Source organism: Sinohyriopsis cumingii, chromosome 13, assembly GCF_028554795.1.
Source record: "Sinohyriopsis cumingii isolate HCF-2022 chromosome 13, ASM2855479v2, whole genome shotgun sequence".
Taxonomy (NCBI): Eukaryota; Metazoa; Mollusca; class Bivalvia; order Unionida; family Unionidae; genus Sinohyriopsis; species Sinohyriopsis cumingii.
The window spans coordinates 10657255-10678002 of NC_142973.1; the positions used below are offsets into that span (position 1 = coordinate 10657255).

The 20748-nt window shown below is 34.8% G+C and overlaps 1 protein-coding gene across 2 annotated transcripts in view; it reads right to left on the reverse strand.

The window, feature by feature from the left end:
• Positions 1 to 20748, reverse strand: part of LOC149784934 (nuclear pore membrane glycoprotein 210-like) — a 260195-nt gene that overhangs the window by 82659 nt on the left and 156788 nt on the right. For both annotated transcript variants that reach the window (XM_089978566.1, XM_089978565.1), the window contains 4 exons: positions 16374 to 16512; positions 12681 to 12743; positions 5177 to 5356; positions 867 to 947 (listed from right to left, as the gene is read on the reverse strand). In XM_089978566.1, the coding sequence (XP_089834692.1) occupies positions 867 to 947; positions 5177 to 5356; positions 12681 to 12743; positions 16374 to 16512 (463 nt within the window). The remainder of the gene's footprint in view (positions 1 to 866; positions 948 to 5176; positions 5357 to 12680; positions 12744 to 16373; positions 16513 to 20748) is intronic.

The window sequence follows — 20748 nt, forward strand, 5'->3', positions numbered from 1 at the left end:
ATCGCTTTCTAGAAACCATTAAAAAAATTCTATAATCAACAGTTTTATCATGCAGACGCTTTGCATGAACAAACAGGTGCAGTTTAAAGTGTCAGGGGCTCTGCTGTAAAGTTAGTCTGGTCCCCTGACTAATTTCACAAATTCTAATATGAAACCCAGATCCAAATCAAACACGGATGAACCATTTATCTGGATTTTTTGCCGATTACGATTTTTCTGTAGTTTTTAGCTGTATTCCATATGCAGTCTCACAGAAAATATAATTTGCTGAAAAAAGCCTAATGATTACACCAGAAGCTTAACAGATGGCATGTTATGTAATAGTTGGCATGTTATGTAACAGATGGCATGTTATGTAATAGTTCGCATGTTATGTAACAGATGGTATGTTATGTAACAGATGGCATGTTATGTAATAGTTGGCATGTTATGTAACAGATGGCATGTTATGTAACAGTTGGCATGTTATGTAATAGTTGGCATGTTATGTAACAGATGGCATGTTATGTAATAGTTGGCATGTTATGTAACAGATGGCATGTTATGTAATAGTTGGCATGTTATGTAACAGATGGCATGTTATGTAATAGTTGGCATGTTATGTAACAGATGGCATGTTATGTAATAGTTGGCATGTTATGTAACAGATGGCATGTTATGTAATAGTTGGCATGTTATGTAACAGATGGCATGTTATGTAATAGTTGGCATGTTATGTAACAGATGGCATGTTATGTAACAGATGGCATGTTATGTAATAGTTGGCATGTTATGTAACAGATGGCATGTTATGTAACAGATGGCAGGTTTATATAATATATATAATCTCAAAGATAAAATGTTATACACTGAATACAAATACTCACAGTAGTCCCTGTCTGGATCTGAGTGAGAGGAGCATGGATTCTTATTCCTGTCAGCCGCACCACATTGACTGTCACTTCATCCTGGGTGAAAAACAAAACCATTTTCTGGGAATATCAAAAACATCTCAATGTATTCGACAATGAAGCAATTACTGACACACTAATACTTACAACACCACAAGCTATCTGAAGTATTTGGCATTTAGTTGTGTAGGAATATTTAGTAATGGTGTTAATAAAAGTCTAAAACCGATTCAATTTTAATTCACACCATCCATCCATATATTTTACCACAATTCATTATGTTTAATATATGTAACTCTGTTTTAGTATTAAAAAAACAAAACAACAATTGTTTTGCGGAACCTGGTGTCCTGCTTACATCCCATCTTCTCTAGCCAAGGTTTTATCATGCTAACCCTATCTACACATTGGTGGATCTATCAGACAGTGCTTTGCCCTAGTGACATCTATTAGATTTCATAGCTGTTTCCTTAGTATGTAATGCCAACTAACCCAAAGGACGCAATCAGTGATTTGTACAGTGGCTGTAAGTGGTGGTGGCAATTTATTCCAAAAGGATACTTTGTAAATTTAACATCAAAAGTATGACTATGAACTATCAGAACCTTGGCTAGCAAAGACAGCTTAAATCCATATGTTTTGTATCTGACTTTCATACAAAACATTTAAAACTTGCTGACCATAGTGAAACAAAGTTTTCTGCTTATGCAACCAAGTTAGGCAAGTCAGGTTCTCCTCATGTCTCAGTGTGTAAATTTTAGGCCCAGAGTAATAATATCCCAAATTCTCAGTTGAATACAGCAAATGATGTTGAAGACATATCACTTTCAAAACTTGAAACAAATTGAACATTTTACAATGATGAAATATGCTTTATGCGTAAACAGGTATGGCAGAAACTTCTAGCATATCAGTGTATAAACTCTGGACCCAATGTAATATTATACCAAAATTTCAGTATAATGCAGCAACAAACAATGAAGATATACAACCTTACAAAAACTTTACAATTTTTTAAACTTAAATGATACAATGTGGAGGATAGATGACTTTCACAAACGTGAAACTTGTGACAAATACATGCCAAGCAATGATTAACTCAGATGTGACTATTGTATCTTAACATGTTGATGCAGGTGAGACAAAAAACATGCCAAACTCAGCAACCATGTAACTCAGAAGTTAGTATTGTATCTCACCATACTGATGCAGGTGTGACAAATATATGCCAAGCAACCATGTAAATCAGAAGAAATTCATAATTTTGAGAAGACAAAGTGAGATTCTGCATTTTATTATACATAAAAATTACCCAACAATGAATCCTGGTATCTCACAAAATACTATGTATTACCTTCACTTATGTAGGCAAATGAGTAAAATGGTACAAATTAATATTAATCAAGATCTTTCCTTTATTTATGAAAATATATTATGGCAACAAAACATTATTCTACTAAATGTCATGTGACACTTGTCAAACAGGAAGTCCAGGGCCTGTATGTCAAGCTATTAACAATGCTATAAAATGAGTGACCTTCACCTAGGGTCAAAAATGTGGGAGATGTCAGAATGATTCATCTTAGCTTCATAGAGACTGTATGAAGAGAATACACTAATGTACAACTATAAACGAATGAAAACTCTTCAACCTAAACCATAATATACATTATCAGTGACTGTGACTTTGAGCCCAAGGTCAATGGGACAAGCAAGCATGTTGTAGAACGTGTTAACTTCATAATGAATAATGCAAAGTATGATGAAAAGTTAAGTAAATATAAGCAATTGAAAAGCATTTAACCAACACTTATAACAAATAAAATAAGAGACCCAAGTGGGCCTAATATTTCTCATTTGTCTTTGGCTACCAAAGCATATAACAAATATCTTGACTCCAATTTAAATGGGGTGAGTGAACATAACACAGAATGACTCAACTTAGCTTCATAATGATTTACGCCAAGTATGATGGGAATCTAAAAGGGGGTTTAGAAAATATGGCAGACCCCCTTTATAAGACCACCCCTTCTACAGCATGAAAGTGTCCTTTTAAGAGGGGTGACTTTTCTTGGGGAAGATCTCACAAATGTGATTAATAATTACATATACAAAAACATCAACTAATATTGAAATATTTAATATTCTCATTCAAAAATCACATGCATATTATTAAATCAAAGTCATAAAATCATAAGTCATTAATGTCATTTGAACAAAAATTGACTAATAAACCAAACTGGTGTAAAACCATTCAAAACTCTTGTACCTGAAATTATCATACATATGTTTGACTGTAACTATCCTTGTCAATCCATTCCATTGTTCTGTGCCTTCAGAAATCAATGCCAAGTTTCTCAGGGAAGATCAAATAATCCTATCACCATTTCATTCAACTGAATTTGTACCACTTTTTATTTTTCTTGTGCATGTTTGCACTTTTCATATTAATGCTTCCTTCATTGTTGACTCAGCTTTATACAGAATACTCACGTAATTGATTGGTTATAATCTGGTACCTTCTTAAAACACATTTCATCATTTATGTAAAAGAAGATAAGATGGCTTTGTAATCACTTTTACCTTGAGAAGAATTGCTGTTAGACCCAAGTTGAACAATACTGTGCTCTCTCTCTCTCTCTCTCTTAGCTGTTTGCTTATGTCATCTTGATAATTACTGTTGGCAATAGTGTTAAAGAAAAGATAAAAAACCTGACAACTAAGGATCAGATGGCAGTAAGGATAATCGGATTAATAGTTTTCCTCTGTGTGGATTAACGTATAATTTTCTTTATCAGCGAAATGGAACAAAAATCACTGTCAATTTAGAATTTAGAAATAAAAACCTAATTATGACATTTCCATCAGTAAATCTCAACAGGTGTCTGCTTGTAAGGGGTGATCAGGTTTTCTAGATTTTGACACCACTATAAGGCTATCATTTTGCACTGTTGTTACCACTTGTGAATCATTGCTTTTCACTGCAACAGTCTTTGACCTTGTCAGCTAAGCCCTTCTTGAATGTATTTTGCAATGTTTCTTGCAACAATCCATTACCCTTACTGACTACAGGGTTACTTTGTTCAGATTCTGCCACTGTGCAAAATTGTGCAAGGGACAATGCAGTTAAAAATGATAAATCAATAAAGTAAGACATTCTGATGGCAGGAAAGTCTTCAAAAGAGAAAGTTACTGAAGACGCTAACTGCACATTTTCAAAGTTCCATCACAAAATACTGTAATCACAAAAACTTGAAACCCGAGAGAGAGAGAGACCAAGTACTGACTCATCATGTGATCAATTTCATCTCATGGGATCCCGAGGCACTTATAAGGAAAATAAAACTGAAATTATTTTGCACTAATATGCTGTCTGCTGGACTTCTGGACATAGTTTAATGGGATTACTGACCAAGAAGGTAATATTTAACATAACATCACTGCTGCAAAGGGACTATGGCTATAAACAGTCATTGGGTTCTTGTTCTAGGGGAGGGAGCATTTAGAGAAACCACTGAATTTGAAAAACTAACAGAACTTGAACAAACTTCTGATGCTCATGCTGTCACAGCCAGATGAATTATTAGCAATGAAGTTTTCCAGGCTTAACAAAAACAAATCTCTCTTGCTCATTTTGGGATCCTGTTTCTCTACTAGCTAGCCTCATTAATGGGGTGTTGTGGCGCTAATGAACACCCAAAAAATCTAATGTGATTTTAATACAATGAACTACATATTCTGTAATGGAAATACTTGCAAGACTGATAGTTCATTCACTTTTCTTCTTCTATCCATGTGTTCTTCAATCCATATGTTGTAAGGGATTTATATGTGCAACTTTCACCTTTTTTTATATACATTGTAAAAAATTTTAATATCTTCTTGTTTTTTTATTTTATCTTGTTGTACTTCATGTTTAAATTCATATCGAAGAATTTACCTTCCTAAAGTTTATGTGCATTTCTTTATTTTTACATTTATCAAACTTCACATCTAGTTGACGCCATATATGTAAGGTACCATAAAACTCCACATACATACACATACAATCACAAAAACACACATACATCAAAGACCTGCTCAGTGATTAGGTACACATCAGAACATTACAGACACAAACAAGATGTACCATAATCAACTTTTTAAAAACACAGTGAAATACATATAAGCACATCACAATTTCCTGTTTCCTGGTCCCATTCCAAAGTGAGTTCCACTGTGGAGGTACTGCCCATTGGCATCTAACAGACCTTTGCAATAATGACTGAATGCAATGTTATATATACCTGTGAGTATACCACCATTTCTCCCGTTTCCTGATCCTGTCCTACAGCCTGTCCCACCACAAATGTACTCCCTAGTGACTGGGCATCCAACAGACCGCTGCTGGACACAGTGGAAATCTTGGAATTATTTATCTCATACACCACAGTACACTGGGGACTTGGGCCTCCCTTGTGTTGCACCTGTCATTAGATATATACATGCTGTAGGCACAAGAAACGTCACTTATACAAGACACATACCCAGACTCCTACTGAAAGTATCCTATTGTCCAAAACTCTAAATTTGTACACTACTTCTATCAGCTCACGATGCTGGAGACTTGGGCCTCCCTTGTGTTGGCATCTGTCATTAGATATATACAGATATATACATGTTGTAGACACAAGACAAGTCATTTATACAAAACAAAAACCAGGACTTGTACTGAAAGTATCCTATCGTCCAAAACTCTAAATTTGTACACTACTTCTATCAGCTCACGATGCTGGAGACTTGGGTCTCCCTTGTGTTGGCATCTGTCATTAGATATATACAGATATATACATGTTGTAGACACATGACAAGTCATTTATAGAAAACAAAAACCAGGACTTGTACTGAAAGTATCCTATCGTCCAAAACTCTAAATTTTTACATTACTTCTATCAGCTCACGATGCTGGAGACTTGGGCCTCCCTTGTGTTGGCATCTGTCATTAGATATATACAGATATATACATGTTGTAGACACAAGACAAGTCATTTATACAAAACAAAAACCAGGACTTGTACTGAAAGTATCCTATCGTCCAAAACTCTAAATTTGTACACTACTTCTATCAGCTCACGATGCTGGAGACTTGGGCCTCCCTTGTGTTGGCATCTGTCATTAGATATATACAGATATATACATGTTGTAGACACATGACAAGTCATTTATAGAAAACAAAAACCAGGACTTGTACTGAAAGTATCCTATCGTCCAAAACTCTAAATTTGTACACTACTTCTATCAGCTCACGATGCTGGAGACTTGGGCCTCCCTTGTGTTGGCATCTGTCATTAGATATATACAGATATATACATGTTGCAGACACATGACAAGTCATTTATACAAAACAAAAACCAGGACTTGTACTGAAAGTATCCTATCGTCCAAAACTCTAAATTTGTACACTACTTCTATCAGCTCACGATGCTGGAGACTTGGGCCTCCCTTGTGTTGGCATCTGTCATTAGATATATACAGATATATACATGTTGTAGACACATGACAAGTCATTTATACAAAACAAAAACCAGGACTTGTACTGAAAGTATCCTATCGTCCAAAACTCTAAATTTTGTACACTACTTCTATCAGTTCTGTACATGTAAAGAAGATTTTAGAAAATCCACCCCATTATGGCAGACACTAAATCCATTCATCACACTGTGTTCTTCCTTGTGGCTGTATATGTCATCCTGTAGTCCAGCCTCTGTGTAGCACCTCCACACCAAATACACGCACACATGACACACTGTGCCAAAGGCTTGAGTGCAAGACTCGTGCTTAGACTTGCTGAATACCTACTTCTGATAAGAATACCCTGTTAAGCAGATGCTGCTGTATTCATTCGTTACCAGCTCAAAAAATATATTTGATTCCTGGTTTCAGCATCTGATGACTGACGAGTTTAATATTGCTAAATTTAGGTTAAGGTGTAACAAATATTTATTTTAACCGGATACAGTTTCAGTTCATTTGGTGTGCTTTTCGAGTCCAAATGACACATACAAAATATCTGTTTTCAAATATTATGTTACCACTATATTATTACATTTTAGAATGATCAACCTTTTGAAGAAGTTCACATCATTACAAATGTCACTGATAAAACATGTACAAAAGTGTATTCACTGTTTAGTAATTAAGTTAAGTCTATGAAATGATTGAATTGATGTCTGTTATCATCAAAGGATTTGAACAGAAAGGTAACTAAACCAAGTTTGAAGTCACTGGAACAAACTATAGACTCTGAGACAAAAAAATCTTTTGTACATCTTGCTGATCGAAACAGCTGCCAGCCACTTTTCTTGGAAAGGTAACATATCTATCACAACAGTTAACTTCTAAAAGAACCACGAAAATGGTTTATATAATTAAAAAAATGTTCATTAAGCAACTGGCATGTCTAGAACATGTTCACTGATGACACACAGTCTGACTTCTACTACTGAGAGACAGAGAGAGAGAGAGAGAGAGAGAGACAAAGAGAGAGAGAGAGAGAGATTCATGGTTGCTAGCCATTTCTTTTAGAGGGTTTAATTTGAAAAGAAATATGGAATGTATGTGTCATATCTCTTTAAATTTTTTACCAATGATGTACTTAGTCTGACTGCAGACAGACAGACAGACAGATAGATAGATCGATAGATAGATCGATAGATAGATAGATAGATAGATAGATAGATAGATAGATAGATAGATAGATAGATACATAGATAGATAGATCAATAGAGTCGCAAGCAGTTTTCTTCACAGGCAACACAGATTCACATATCTATAAAGCAAACTTCTTAAAGCCAAACCATTATGGTTCTAACCACACAAAATGTTAAAAGAAACCTGTCGCATCTCAAGAAATTTTTCTTTGATGATTTACTGAGTCTGACTTGTATTTCTACATTGAGAAAGGTTTGTGCATGTGACTGTGAGGATAGTCATTTAGAATTTTTTCAGATTTTTTCCCCCAACTTCTTTGAAACACATTTTGGAATTGTTGTTGTTGTTTTGTAGGGTTTAATGCCATTTTTCAGCACACGATAGGCTATATATGGCGGCCAGTATTAATGGTGGAGGAAGAACCCGGGATATTCCTGGAAAGAACTACTGACCCTCGAGAAGCTACTGGCAAGCTTTCGCACATACCCACATTGGCCGATTCTGAGACTCGAACCCACGCAAACAGAGGTGAGATGGCAGTGATCCATAACGAAGAGTGCTTTAGACCACTTGGGGCCATATTTTGGAATTGAGCTGTGCTGATGCAGTGCATCCAGCAGTAAAAGGTAGGCTGAACCCTAACCTAGACATTTCTGTTATAATTAGACATATTTTCACTATTCTGCAAGATCAGAATTTGTGAGTGCAATAGAAACAATCACTAAAACCATCATTATATAGTTTTTATGATCTTTTTTAAAACAATCTCTAAGTGATTGCATGATTTGACCTAATTAAACAGAGAACATTTTTATGTGCCTCTGTTGTGCAAACAAGCATCTTGTTTCATTGGGACTACCACTTCTTCTATAACTTTAATTTTTGTGAGGTATTATGACCTTTAAACAATGTGCAAAGTCTCACCCTCTCCTGTAAAATGACTGCGGTCTCAGATGTAAATTTTTGCAAAACATTCAATTCCATTACCTGCAGACTCTACAATAATTATAGTCCCCGATGTAAATTGTGCAAAACACTAAACTCCTTTTCCTATAATCTTACTCTGACAGCAGCAGTATAGTCCAAGATGTAATTTTTGGAACACATTAAACATCACTTCCTGTAAATTGGCTCTACAATAATTATATCCCAGATGTAATTTTTGCAACACATTAGACATCACTTCCTGTAAATTGGCTCTACAGTAATTATATCCCAGATGTAATTTTTGCAACACATTAGACATCACTTCCTGTAAATTGGCTCTACAGTAATTATATCAGATGCAAATTTTGCTAAACATTAAACTCCTTTCCTGTACTGGTTGACTGGCTCTACAGTAATTATATCCCAGATGTAAATTTGTGCAAAATATTAAATTCGCTTTCCTGTACTGGTAGATTCACTCTACAGTAATTATATCCTAGATGTAAATTTTGCAAAACATTTTACTCCCTTTCCGGTAAACTGACCACTATAATTTTATTCCTTGATGTAAATTTTGACAAACATTAAACTTTTTTGGTTACAAAGTGATGAAGGACACATTTTTCAAAAAAGAATGCCTGTTCTGTAGTACTTCGACTGAAAATGTCACAGCTAGCTGAGATATACTTTTACTATGATGAAAGATTAATTTGGAACATGAATATTAATTCTTTATGGCTTGCTTTATATATCACTTGAAACCAATGCTGGAATCTAACCTCATTGTATGAATATTACAAGTCCACACTGTGTGTATGATTTAGATTCTAAACGTAGCTTTAAAAATAATTACAGTCATATCACTATGATGTCTGCAGTATGGCAGTTTATAATGATGTCTAGCACTGGGACATCACATTATCCTGACTAAAGGCTGACCAGTCCTGACACTAACCTCTTAATCTGAGCACCAAGCGAGGCAGCTGCTAGTACCATTTTTATAAGCATCTGGTATGACTTGACCAGGGTTTGAATCTGTGACCTCCAACATCTCAGGCCATCTTTTACACACTAAGTTTTATAGTGCTTGCATCTGTGACAACAGGACACATTTTCATTTTTTATTTAATATTTAGTTAGAAACTTCAGTGCTAAAATTAATGTCAATGCTTGGTATCAAAGGTGCCGATCAGTGGCTGTCAGAAACTGTTTGTATATATCAATACAATCCCTGATGGAAGTAAGAATATCACACCTCTGCCGGTGCCTGAATGATAGATTCACAAAAGTCACCTTTTTCATGAATTTTTTTCTCCATGAAAATCACTTGTAATAACATGAATAGTTTTTAATGGGGCACAACTGTCAAACCAAACTGTAAACGAATTTCAAAAAGACGATAATTTGTCACTCATTTAGAAAATGTTGTCCTCTCTAATAATCAGTATAAGTTCTGAAGTGAAAGGACAAGGTAGCAAAAGATTATTTTCTTGCTTGGTTCAGGATGTGTCGCCATTATCAAAAAATTTTTCAAAAAAGCTTGACAATTATCATATACATGTATGTCTTTGTGCCTCATGTACTTTATCGTACATGTACAAAGTCAAAATTGCATTGTGTATGTTTGTAATTTCTATTAATGATTATCTTCACTCTCAAACATTATATAATGTAAAAGGAAACTATAACAAATTAGGAGTTAGTATCATAAGTACTTTTATAAAATAGTGTTTATTTAAAAAGAGCATTACTTTGTACTGGTATGATATAAAACTGGCACCTAGAAAGGATGTGCTTACAGTCATGGGGTGTTTCACATGTTTGCTTACTGTCTTGATTATTGTGGCTCGTGCAATATTATCAGCAAAGGCTGCCATAAAAACCACAATAACAGCATTGAAATCCATGATAGAGTTGTTTTATGATATAGAGTGGATGCCCAGCTGACCAAGTGGTCACAAATGAAACTTAGTGGATATGCCATTCTCCTTAATCAGTTGCCCCTATGTCTATATCAATGAAAAACCCACAATGTATTTGCCATGTCAAAGGAAAATCCACAATGTGTTTACTTTATCTTATTGCCAAACTTCCTCATTTTATTTAACCTACTTATGGCCATACATCCAAATTTTATCCTATACTTCTGTGGGAACATAAAAAATACTAACTAGGGAAAATTCAAAGTATAAAAATGGTACCTCCAAGCTTGACTGAAATACCTTTAACAGTTAAAAAAGGTATTCTCTGCAAAAGAATAGGTCTATGCACAGCGATCTTCTCCCAACACCCTGTATTATGTCACACGGATAAAATTACACTAATTCTGTGTGGATCAAAAACATATTCATTCTGACCAAATTATAGTTTATAAAACAATGTTCACAAGCACTATGAATAGACAGCAAAATCCACAATCCTAATTTTCGTATGTTTCAAGCCCCTAAATCGGCATTTTTATGACAATAATCCACCAAAATACCTGGCACTCTACTATCTAAAAAAGAATGTTCTTGAATCCAAGATCAGACTATTTCTTTCTTTTAACTGCTGAGTACAGAAACCATCACTGATATTTTCGAATGATATATCATAATGAATGCTATATCAGCATCATTTCACTCAGGTCCAACTAGACATCATAAGAAGTCGTTTGATGAAAACTCCCCTTTAACATGACCAATCATTCAGGAGAAGTAGTGATAACAAGGTTTCCAAGATGGCTTCTGTGGTAACCATATTGGATGTAAGGTCAGAACCATTTTCGTTTAGGACCAACTAGATATTATAGGAAGTCTTCTGGTGAAAACCCACACTAATATGACCATCAATCCAAAAGAACCAGCAACAAGAAGACTGTTAGATCATCACCATTTTCATTTAAGACCAACTAGATATTATGGGGTGTCTTCCAGTGAAAATCATCACCATTTTCATTTAAGACCAGCTAGATATAAGGGGGTGTCTTTCAGTGAAAATCATCACCATTTTCATTTAAGACCAGCTAGATATAATGGGGTGTCTTTCAGTGAAAATCAGCACCATTTTCATTTAAGACCAGCTAGATATAATGGGGTGTCTTCCAGTGAAAATCAGCACCATTTTCATTTAAGACCAGCTAGATATAGTGGGGTGTCTTCTAGTGAAAATCAGCACCAGTTTCATTTAATACCAACTGGATATTATGGGGTGTCTTCCAATGAAAATCAGCACCATTTTCATTTAAGACCAGGTAGATATAATGGGGTGTCTTCCAGTGAAAATCAGCACCATTTTCATTTAAGACCAACTGGATATTATGGGATGTCTTCCAGTGAAAATCAGCACCATTTTCATTTAAGACCAACTGGATATTATGGGATGTCTTCCAATGAAAATCAGCACCATTTTCATTTCAGACCAACTAGATATTATGCAGTGTCTTCCATTGAAAAAACCATTTTCATATATTCTTCTGTTCTGGAGGAGCAGTGATGACTGTCATTGCTGCCATACTGGATCAGCATAATTTTGATGTAAGAACAATTAGACACATTTTATTTTTGAAAACTCAATGTTAATATGACTATCTGTTCAGGAGTAGTAAAACAAGATTTTCAAGATGACCACTATGATGGTCATAATGGATATCCAAGAGACACCATTTTCATTTAGGGCCCGTTAGACCTTGGTTTCAAAATAAGACAAACCTATCCAAGAGACACCATTTTCATTTAGGGCCAGTTAGACCTTGGTTTCAAAATAAGACAAACCCTCCAGGTTGTTTTGCAGGTGTAGTTATAACAAATTGGTGCTAATGAATGGGCAAGAGAAGGGTGACAGATAAAAAACATCCAAAAAAATACATCCTAGTAAAGTTAACAAATAATATGCAATTTTACACTGTAATTTGCGAATTAACTTATTGTAAAATTCTAATAAGAATTTGAAAAAAGTGTAGTTATGATATAAAAAAAAACCATGACTTACAGTATGATCAAGGAAAACAAGAAAATTTGCATAGTTTTATAAATCAAACTCTTTAAGTTCATTGTATTCCCTTGAATAAATTAGCATTTCATTAATTTCCTTTACAAGAGACAAAATACTTACAGAGCAATCTTACTAAAACCTCAATACAAACTGACTTGATTTGGAGAGAGAGAGAGACAGGCATGCATGGAAATGAAATACCTGAAATTGGGCTCCGATAATGAGAGTGATGTTTCTGGGCACAAGTTGTAATGGAGGAAACACCTGAAATGGGAAGAAGAAAAAAAAAATTGTATATCGACAAAAGAATTTTATTTGTTTGGTCTTTTTCAAAGAGAAATATTTAAATATCATGAAACGTCAATATTTTCTTCCTGCTTACAATAATATCTGTAATACTTATCATCTGTAATACTTATCAAACCATCAAATGTTCACGTCAATCTGAAAGAACGTCAATGTAATATACTGTACAATAAGGAGTATAGTATATAAATTTAAGTGCTTGCTAGCTTGTGAATAGTGTGATGATGATGGAGCTTTACACAGACTAGACACCTAAATATATACAGATATGTTGTAGACACATGCTGTACACATTAATATTAACCTGAAAATAGCCAATAATTTGGAAGATAAAGGCTGCAACTTATGAAACCTTTAACCTGATGCCTTAACAATAATAACTAGGATGCCACCAACTTCCGGATTATGTAAAGCAGGACAGAAATACCTCGTATATCAAGTTAAAATCTTTGGACAGACATTCCTAGTGTATAATGGTACTATTTTTAGACAGAAACACCTAGTATATCAAGTTACAACCTTTGGACAGAAACTGCTATTATATCACTGTACAATCTTTTGACAGAAACTGCTATTATATCACTGTACAATCTTTTGACAGAAACTGCTATTATATCACTGTACAATCTTTTGACAGAAACTGCTATTATATCACTGTACAATCTTTTGACAGAAACTGCTAGTATATCAAGTTACAACCTTTGGACAGAAACTCCTAGTGTATAATGTACATTTTTTAAACAGAAACTGCTAATATATTGTGGTACAATCTTAAACAGAAACTGCTATTATATCACTGTACAATCTTTTGACAGAGACTGCTATTATATCACTGTACAATCTTTTAACAAACTGCTAGTACATATTGGTACAATCTTTTGACAGAAACTGCTAGTTTATCATGGTACAATCATTCCAACTGTGATTACCGTAATTCAGATCTCTTTTGCAGAGGTCACAAAATGCCAGTCCTCTAGAATTCAGTTTTCTTATAAACTGACCTACTAAATTTCCATCAACTTTTTGCTCGAGCCATTCCCATTTCCATATATTTTTGAAACCTTTATCTAAACTTTTTATGTAATAGTCTCTCTCAACAACTCGGTATGCCATGTTTTGCATGCATGCTTCCTCTTTCCATTGCCATCAGTTTCCATTATATGAAGATTATTGGATGAATTTAAACCTTTGACCAATCAGAATACTCTTTACGAGAGTTGTGTACTAACTAACATATGGAATGAATAATTTACATGGGTCATTGCGGAATGGGACAGGGCAGACCGTTTTTAAAAACCGGATCAGAGATGATATAAAAAACAGAACATATCAAGAAAAATCTGATTAAAGTCAGGAGAAAAGTGGAATTCCGCTTTAAAATGGAGAAAAATCATGTCTGATTATGATATACTCTTTTGACAGAAGCTGGCAGTATATCATGCCAGTCTTTCGACAGAAACTCGTAATATATCAGGGTACAATAATTAGAAACTCCTAGTATTGGGGTCACTGTATAAATATTATGACCTTCTGAGAATGGGAGAGATGTAAAGTCAAGTTGCTTGCATCTGAAAGATGCACAGTAGAGAGAAAGTTGGCAAACTTCTACGTTACTTTCATGTACTGTAGATAATGTGATTGCGGAAATTGTAAATGTTATTAAAATAGGAAAAATGAATTCTGACAGAGTAAACATTACCAGCTTCTGAAAGTGCAATGGAAGAATTTCTGAATATATAAAAAGCAAAGAAAGTTATCCACTTTAATATTTACAATTTATCACTGAAGTCCAGGAAGTGAAAATGACAAAGGAGAACTAGCAGTTTTTCAATAGGTGCACATCTGAAGTAAGGCCAAGCTGTATACTTTATAACCATAATTACACCCAACAATCATGTACCAAAGTAAAGGGAATTAAAAGAAACAAATCAGATGGTTCATGTTGGCATCCTTTTCATCAAAAGAAAACCATGTCAATTTAAACATCAGTTCATGTGGAGTAAGTGATAACAAAATTTTCAAGATGGTATTTTAGGTGAGGATACAAAGTGGTATTATGTTCCATTAGATCCAACTAGACCTTGGGATGAATGTACCTGTTATAATTCAAGTAGGTTAGAAATATTTTACCAAAGTTGTGTATAAATGATGATGAACAGACAGACGACAGACAACAGCATACCTCCCATACCATTTTGCATCACATAAACAACACATCTTCTCACAAACCCCCTGACATAGTCATGTTTTATAATCTTAGAGGAAGAAAAAAAAACATTTTCGAGCACCATGCATGTTCGAATCAGATAGTCTGTATAAACAGTGAACAGTTCCACTTAGAGCCATTGTAAAATTATCTTTGGGGCATTTATACAGCAGATTATAAATGTGTAAGATTTGGATTTTTAACATAGTTTAAAAAAAATTTCAGTCATATCACTACGATGTCTGCAGTGTGGCAGTTTATAGTGATGGGCACTTGCTGTAGACTTTTAGCATTATGTCCCACCCAGGTCAACCAGTCCTAACACTAACCTCTTACTGCTGAGTTCTTAGTGAGGTAACTGTTAGTAGTATTTTTATAAGTCTTTGGTATGACTCGACCGGGGTTTGAACCCACAACCTCCCAAAATCCAAGGTGGACATTCTAACCACTAGGCCACTGGAGCAGTCTCAGCTGGTTATCAAGAAGTCAATTCGAATATAAGGCAGTCAGAAGCAAGCGACTACAGATTACTATCTGGTTGAGAATAGCTGGGATGATGCAATGTCAAATCTTTTGAACACTGTCAAAGGAGAGCACATTATACGTATGGTGTATGTGTGGTTGTGTTGATGTACTTGTGGGTATATGCATGTGGTGATACTGGACTGAAACTATTTTTGATTTGTAAGTAAATTTAATGTTTCAAAGAAAGCAGATATGTTATATTCTTTTCTTTTTTCAAATCAATTTTGAATTTTTCCAGTAATTAATTAATAGGCTTATATGAAAAAATAACTAACTCTCTATTGGAGAAAGTTACTTTTTTAGATCATGTGTATTGCCCCTCTCCCCACAACACTGCCTTGGAATATGTCAGTTATGTAACAGTCCATTCCATATTCTTCTGTTCTATGAACAGTCAAGCTAAAACAGAATAGTTTCTTTAAAACATGACAACATTACTGATTTATCACAATACTCTTTGGTTTCTGATAACCAAATAAGAACAATGACTATATATATATCAAAATTGGAATGTCTGAGACTTACAGCTACTCCTCATACGAAGCTGTATATATATATATATATATATATATATATATATATATATATATATATATATATATATATATATATACACATTTTCTGTGATACACACACAATCATCCATCCATTTATATATATTTGATATTGTTTTTGTGTGGATGTGCCAACTAATTGGTTGTGGGCTTCACACACACACATCCATCCATCCATATATTTGATATTTTTGAGTGTGGAAGCAGCAATTAATTGGTTGCAAGCTTTCTCCTAAATATGCATTATTTATTGTTGTATTTGCTAAGAAAGAACAGCATGAATGTTGTTTAAACTAGACTAGCCTCAAATGGGCGTGGCTGACTGGCAATTGTTCTGCCCACTGATGGCTCGGTAACAGCCTTGAGGGATGTGTGACCAATGCGGGCACCATGTATCACATATGCGGCAGTGTACTCATCAGGGTTGTTGTTCAAGTCTGGCCTGTAACAAAAAATGGACAAAATTCAACAAATGATACGGAACATGTTAAAAGATAAAACATCATGTGGACTTCTCCAATAAGCTAATGAAGTGTGGAGAGGAGAAACAAAAGACCCAAGTGGGCCTAATAAAGTTAATTTGTCTTAAACTATCACATAATAACCATCAGGTATTGTTAACCATGCTGACAAATATTTTTGATACATTTCTTATGAAAAAGTCTGCTTTAATTTGAATGTGGAAATTAAGACAAATATTTATGATTTTTTTCCATCAGGTCAATTATGATGCACTTTTAAAAAAAATTAATATATGATTTTATTCATACATTAGTATATATGTACATATAGTGTTAACACATTAACCCCTGGAGCTTTTTGTCATTTTTGCCTAAAAATCAAGTAGGAAACACATTTTGAAAGCTATTTCTGAATAGACTCGAAAACACCAAATCTCCGGTCATCTTTCAATAACATACTGCCTAGTGGTGTTAGAAACATCGATTTTCGTTGGCTATTTGACTCGCGCATGAGCAGAAGGGTAAAAGTTGGACTTCTTTTTCTTTTTTTTTTGTGCTAAATTGGAGCCATTATTTTTGTATGGAGACCACTCTTTATTCCAAATGCCTATCTTATCCTACTTTTTGCAAAGGCTCATCTGTCTGTTTGCAGTTCATACCGGTTTGCCATGGATCTGAGACCAAAAAATCTAAAATCCGGACACAAAATCAGATTCCGACCATGGGCAAATTTTGGGTTAAAAAAAGTCGGGTCCAAAAAATAAGGTTTTTCTATCTGTATTTTGTAGTGCAACTACATATTCCAGATTATTTGGTATCATAGTAGAGCTACATCTGTCTACCTTTCTATAATACCACCCACTTTAGTGTATCATGCATGACCATGACGCTATAGAGCTCGGCAGTAGGCTACTACCTCCTGCCCTGTAAAGTCGTCACTAGGAGTTAATGTGTTAATAATGTTTGTTTTATATGATATATTATGCCTGTATGACACTGTTTTAGTGCAAAATAAACCATGAGGTGCAAGTGGGCCTGATAACATTCATCTGAGTGAGTAGTTTATGTCATTTTGTAGATACAAATTTACATACTTACTGAAACGGTGCATAGCTGCCAATCCCAGAATACAAAAATACTGACTGCTTATTAACAAAATACTGGTTTTCTGGACCAAATACTGATTTTTAAAACTTTAAAGCATATGTAACTATTTACAACATCTACAACCATCAGTAAATAAGGACAGTACCTTACTTAATTATTTAATGTCACAGATGCATGTGTTGCATTCTTGCACCTTCAGTAGGGACACCTTGTCCATCTGGGTGCCTATTCAGAAAGTGAAAGAGTGCAACACACTCGCACTGAGACACAGTCTGTTTATGGGAGCCTTTTCCGCATCTTGTTTTTTCAGTAATTATCAATTGCAATGTACCATCTTTCATAGCTACTTCTTTTTAGCTTTTTCATTCTGTTGTATGTCATGGATGCCTCCATGCCCAATAGCAAACTCAAAGTTACACAACTTGCAAAATGCAAAGTTTTCCCCTTTACTAGATGGCTTCACAAGTCTAAACATGATGGCATAATTTTCCTTCCAGTTCTCTTTTCTTTTCTTTGCTGGATAAAAATTCTTCTGCATTCCTTTTTGACACGACTGATAGCGACAACTGTTTGCACAATCCAAAATGGTGGTTAAAGACTGGCATGGTAGCCTCAATTTCAAATGAGCATATTTTAGAACTCTAAATCCTTATATATATGCGATACATTTACTCTCAAAATGGAACCAGGGGCTTGTTCTTCACATAAAATGGTAAGAAAATTTTTAATTAAATATTATTTTATTTTTTAAAAACTATTTTTAGCAAGAAAAATGTACACCAATATTCAGATCCAAAATATAGGACACGTATGGAAAAAACGGGAGACTTGGCAGCTATGAACTGTGTACGGGAAAGAAAAGCCTGGAACACATAGCAGCAATCATGCCTATTAATGTTGATATCATTTATCTTCCTTTACGATCATTTTCTGCACAAAGGACATGTCATTTATTAAATCAGCATTTTTCCCTGAACCTCTCCCTGCTCCCTGAGGCCAAGGTCCTGAATCCTAACTTAATGCACATAAAGTGAGACCAATAAATGTAGAATAGTACTAATGCTGTTTTCTGTAATTCATTATTAACAGACCTGCCGTCTTGAGTGGAATGAAAGTCAGGATGCCAAAGAAAAAAAATCGGGATTTGGAGTAAAAATCAGGACCAGTGTTTGCGATCATATATTTACAAAAACTTTACAAAGGAATTGACATATCTGCTGTCCTATGCTATTTACTTTAGTGTAAAAATGTATGCTACAGTCATGTTATGAAAATTTATCATTTTTCCATTTTCATCTTTTATGCTTATATTTATTTCATTTAAGACGTTAAATATGCATAAAAAATGAAAATGGAAAGAAGACTGCCTGTCACAGTATGTATTCCTCATGGAAAAATGATAGCCTGTCACAATACGATTGTAGTGTATAACTCATGAAAAATGATAGCCTGTCACAGTATGATTGTAGTGTATACCTCATGGAAATGTAAAAGTGATAGCCTGACACAGTATGATTGTAGTGTATTCCTCATGGAAAAATGATAGCATGTCACAGTATGATTGTAGTATATTCCTCATGGAAATGGAAAAGTGATAGCCTGACACAGTATGACTAGTGTATTCCTCATGGAAAAATGATAGCCTGTCACAGTATGATTGTAGTGTATTCCTCATGGAAAAATGATAGCCTGTCACAGTATGGTTGTAGTGTATTCCTCATGGAAAAATGATAGCCTGTCACAGTATGGTTGTAGTGTATTCCTCGTGGAAAATGATAGCCTGATACAGTATCATTGTAGTGTATTCCTCATGAAAAATGATAGCCTGATACAGTATCATTGTAGTGTATTCCTCATGGAAAAATGATAGCCTGCCACAGTATGATTGTAGTATATTCCTAATGAAAAATGATAGCCTGTCACAGTATCATTGTAGTGTATTCCTCATAGAAATGGAAAAATGATAGCCTGACACAGTATGATTGTAGTGTATTCCTAATGAAATATGATACCTGTCACAGTATCATTGTAGTGTATTCCTCATGGAAATGGAAAAATGATAGCCTGACACTGTATGGTTGTAGTGTATTCCTCATGGAAATTCTGATCACTTTTGCCCTCTTTGCACAGCCAATGTGAATCAAAAGAATTTCTAAAATGTTTTTGGCATTTTTAAAGATCAGGATTGGGGGGGGGGAATCAGGAAATATGGATTTTGGGATTTTAAAAAAAATTAAAGATCACCCTGAGCAATTCAGGATAAGTGGCAGGTTTTTAGTTACCAATAATTATCACTCACTTTTGCTTCAGCTGGCATTGTAAGGCATCAGTGGTTAAACATACAAAGTGGTACCTATAATTTTTACTCACTTTTGTTCAAGCTGACATTGTAAGGTATCAATGAGTATATGTACCAAGTGATACCTATGTGATTATGTATGTCTGTGTGTGTATGTATATATATATATATATATATATATATATATATATATATATATATATATATATATATATATAACACAAGTAAATCAGTTTCAACATTGTGTCAAGATAATATTGAGAAAAACGTGTATTCTGAGTCAGGACCCAAACAAATCTGTGTCTGGAAATAAATTCTATTGGCAGTGACTTGGCAGGGGAGTTTCTTGACTCAGGTGGAGTGTAGGGTTTAAATAATAAAATGTGTTTTGTGGCCCAGAGAAGGGTGACTGCCCATCCTTCATGTGGAGTGTAGGGTTTAAATAATAAAATGTGTTTTGTGGCCCAGAGAAGAGTCACTGCCCATCCTTCAGGTGGAGTGTAGGGTTTAAATAATAAAATGTGTTTTGTGGCCCAGAGAAGAGTCACTGCCCATCCTTCAGGTGGAGTGTAGGGTTTAAATAATAAAATGTGTTTTGTGGCCCAGAGAAGAGTCACTGCCCATCCTTCAGGTGGAGTGTAGGGTTTAAATAATAAAATGTGTCTTGTGGCCCAGAATAGGGTGACTGCCCATCCTTCAGGTGGAGTGTAGGGTTTAAATAATAAAATGTGTTTTGTGGCCCAGAGAAGAGTCACTGCCCATCCTTCAGGTGGAGTGTAGGGTTTAAATAATAAAATGTGTTTTGTGGCCC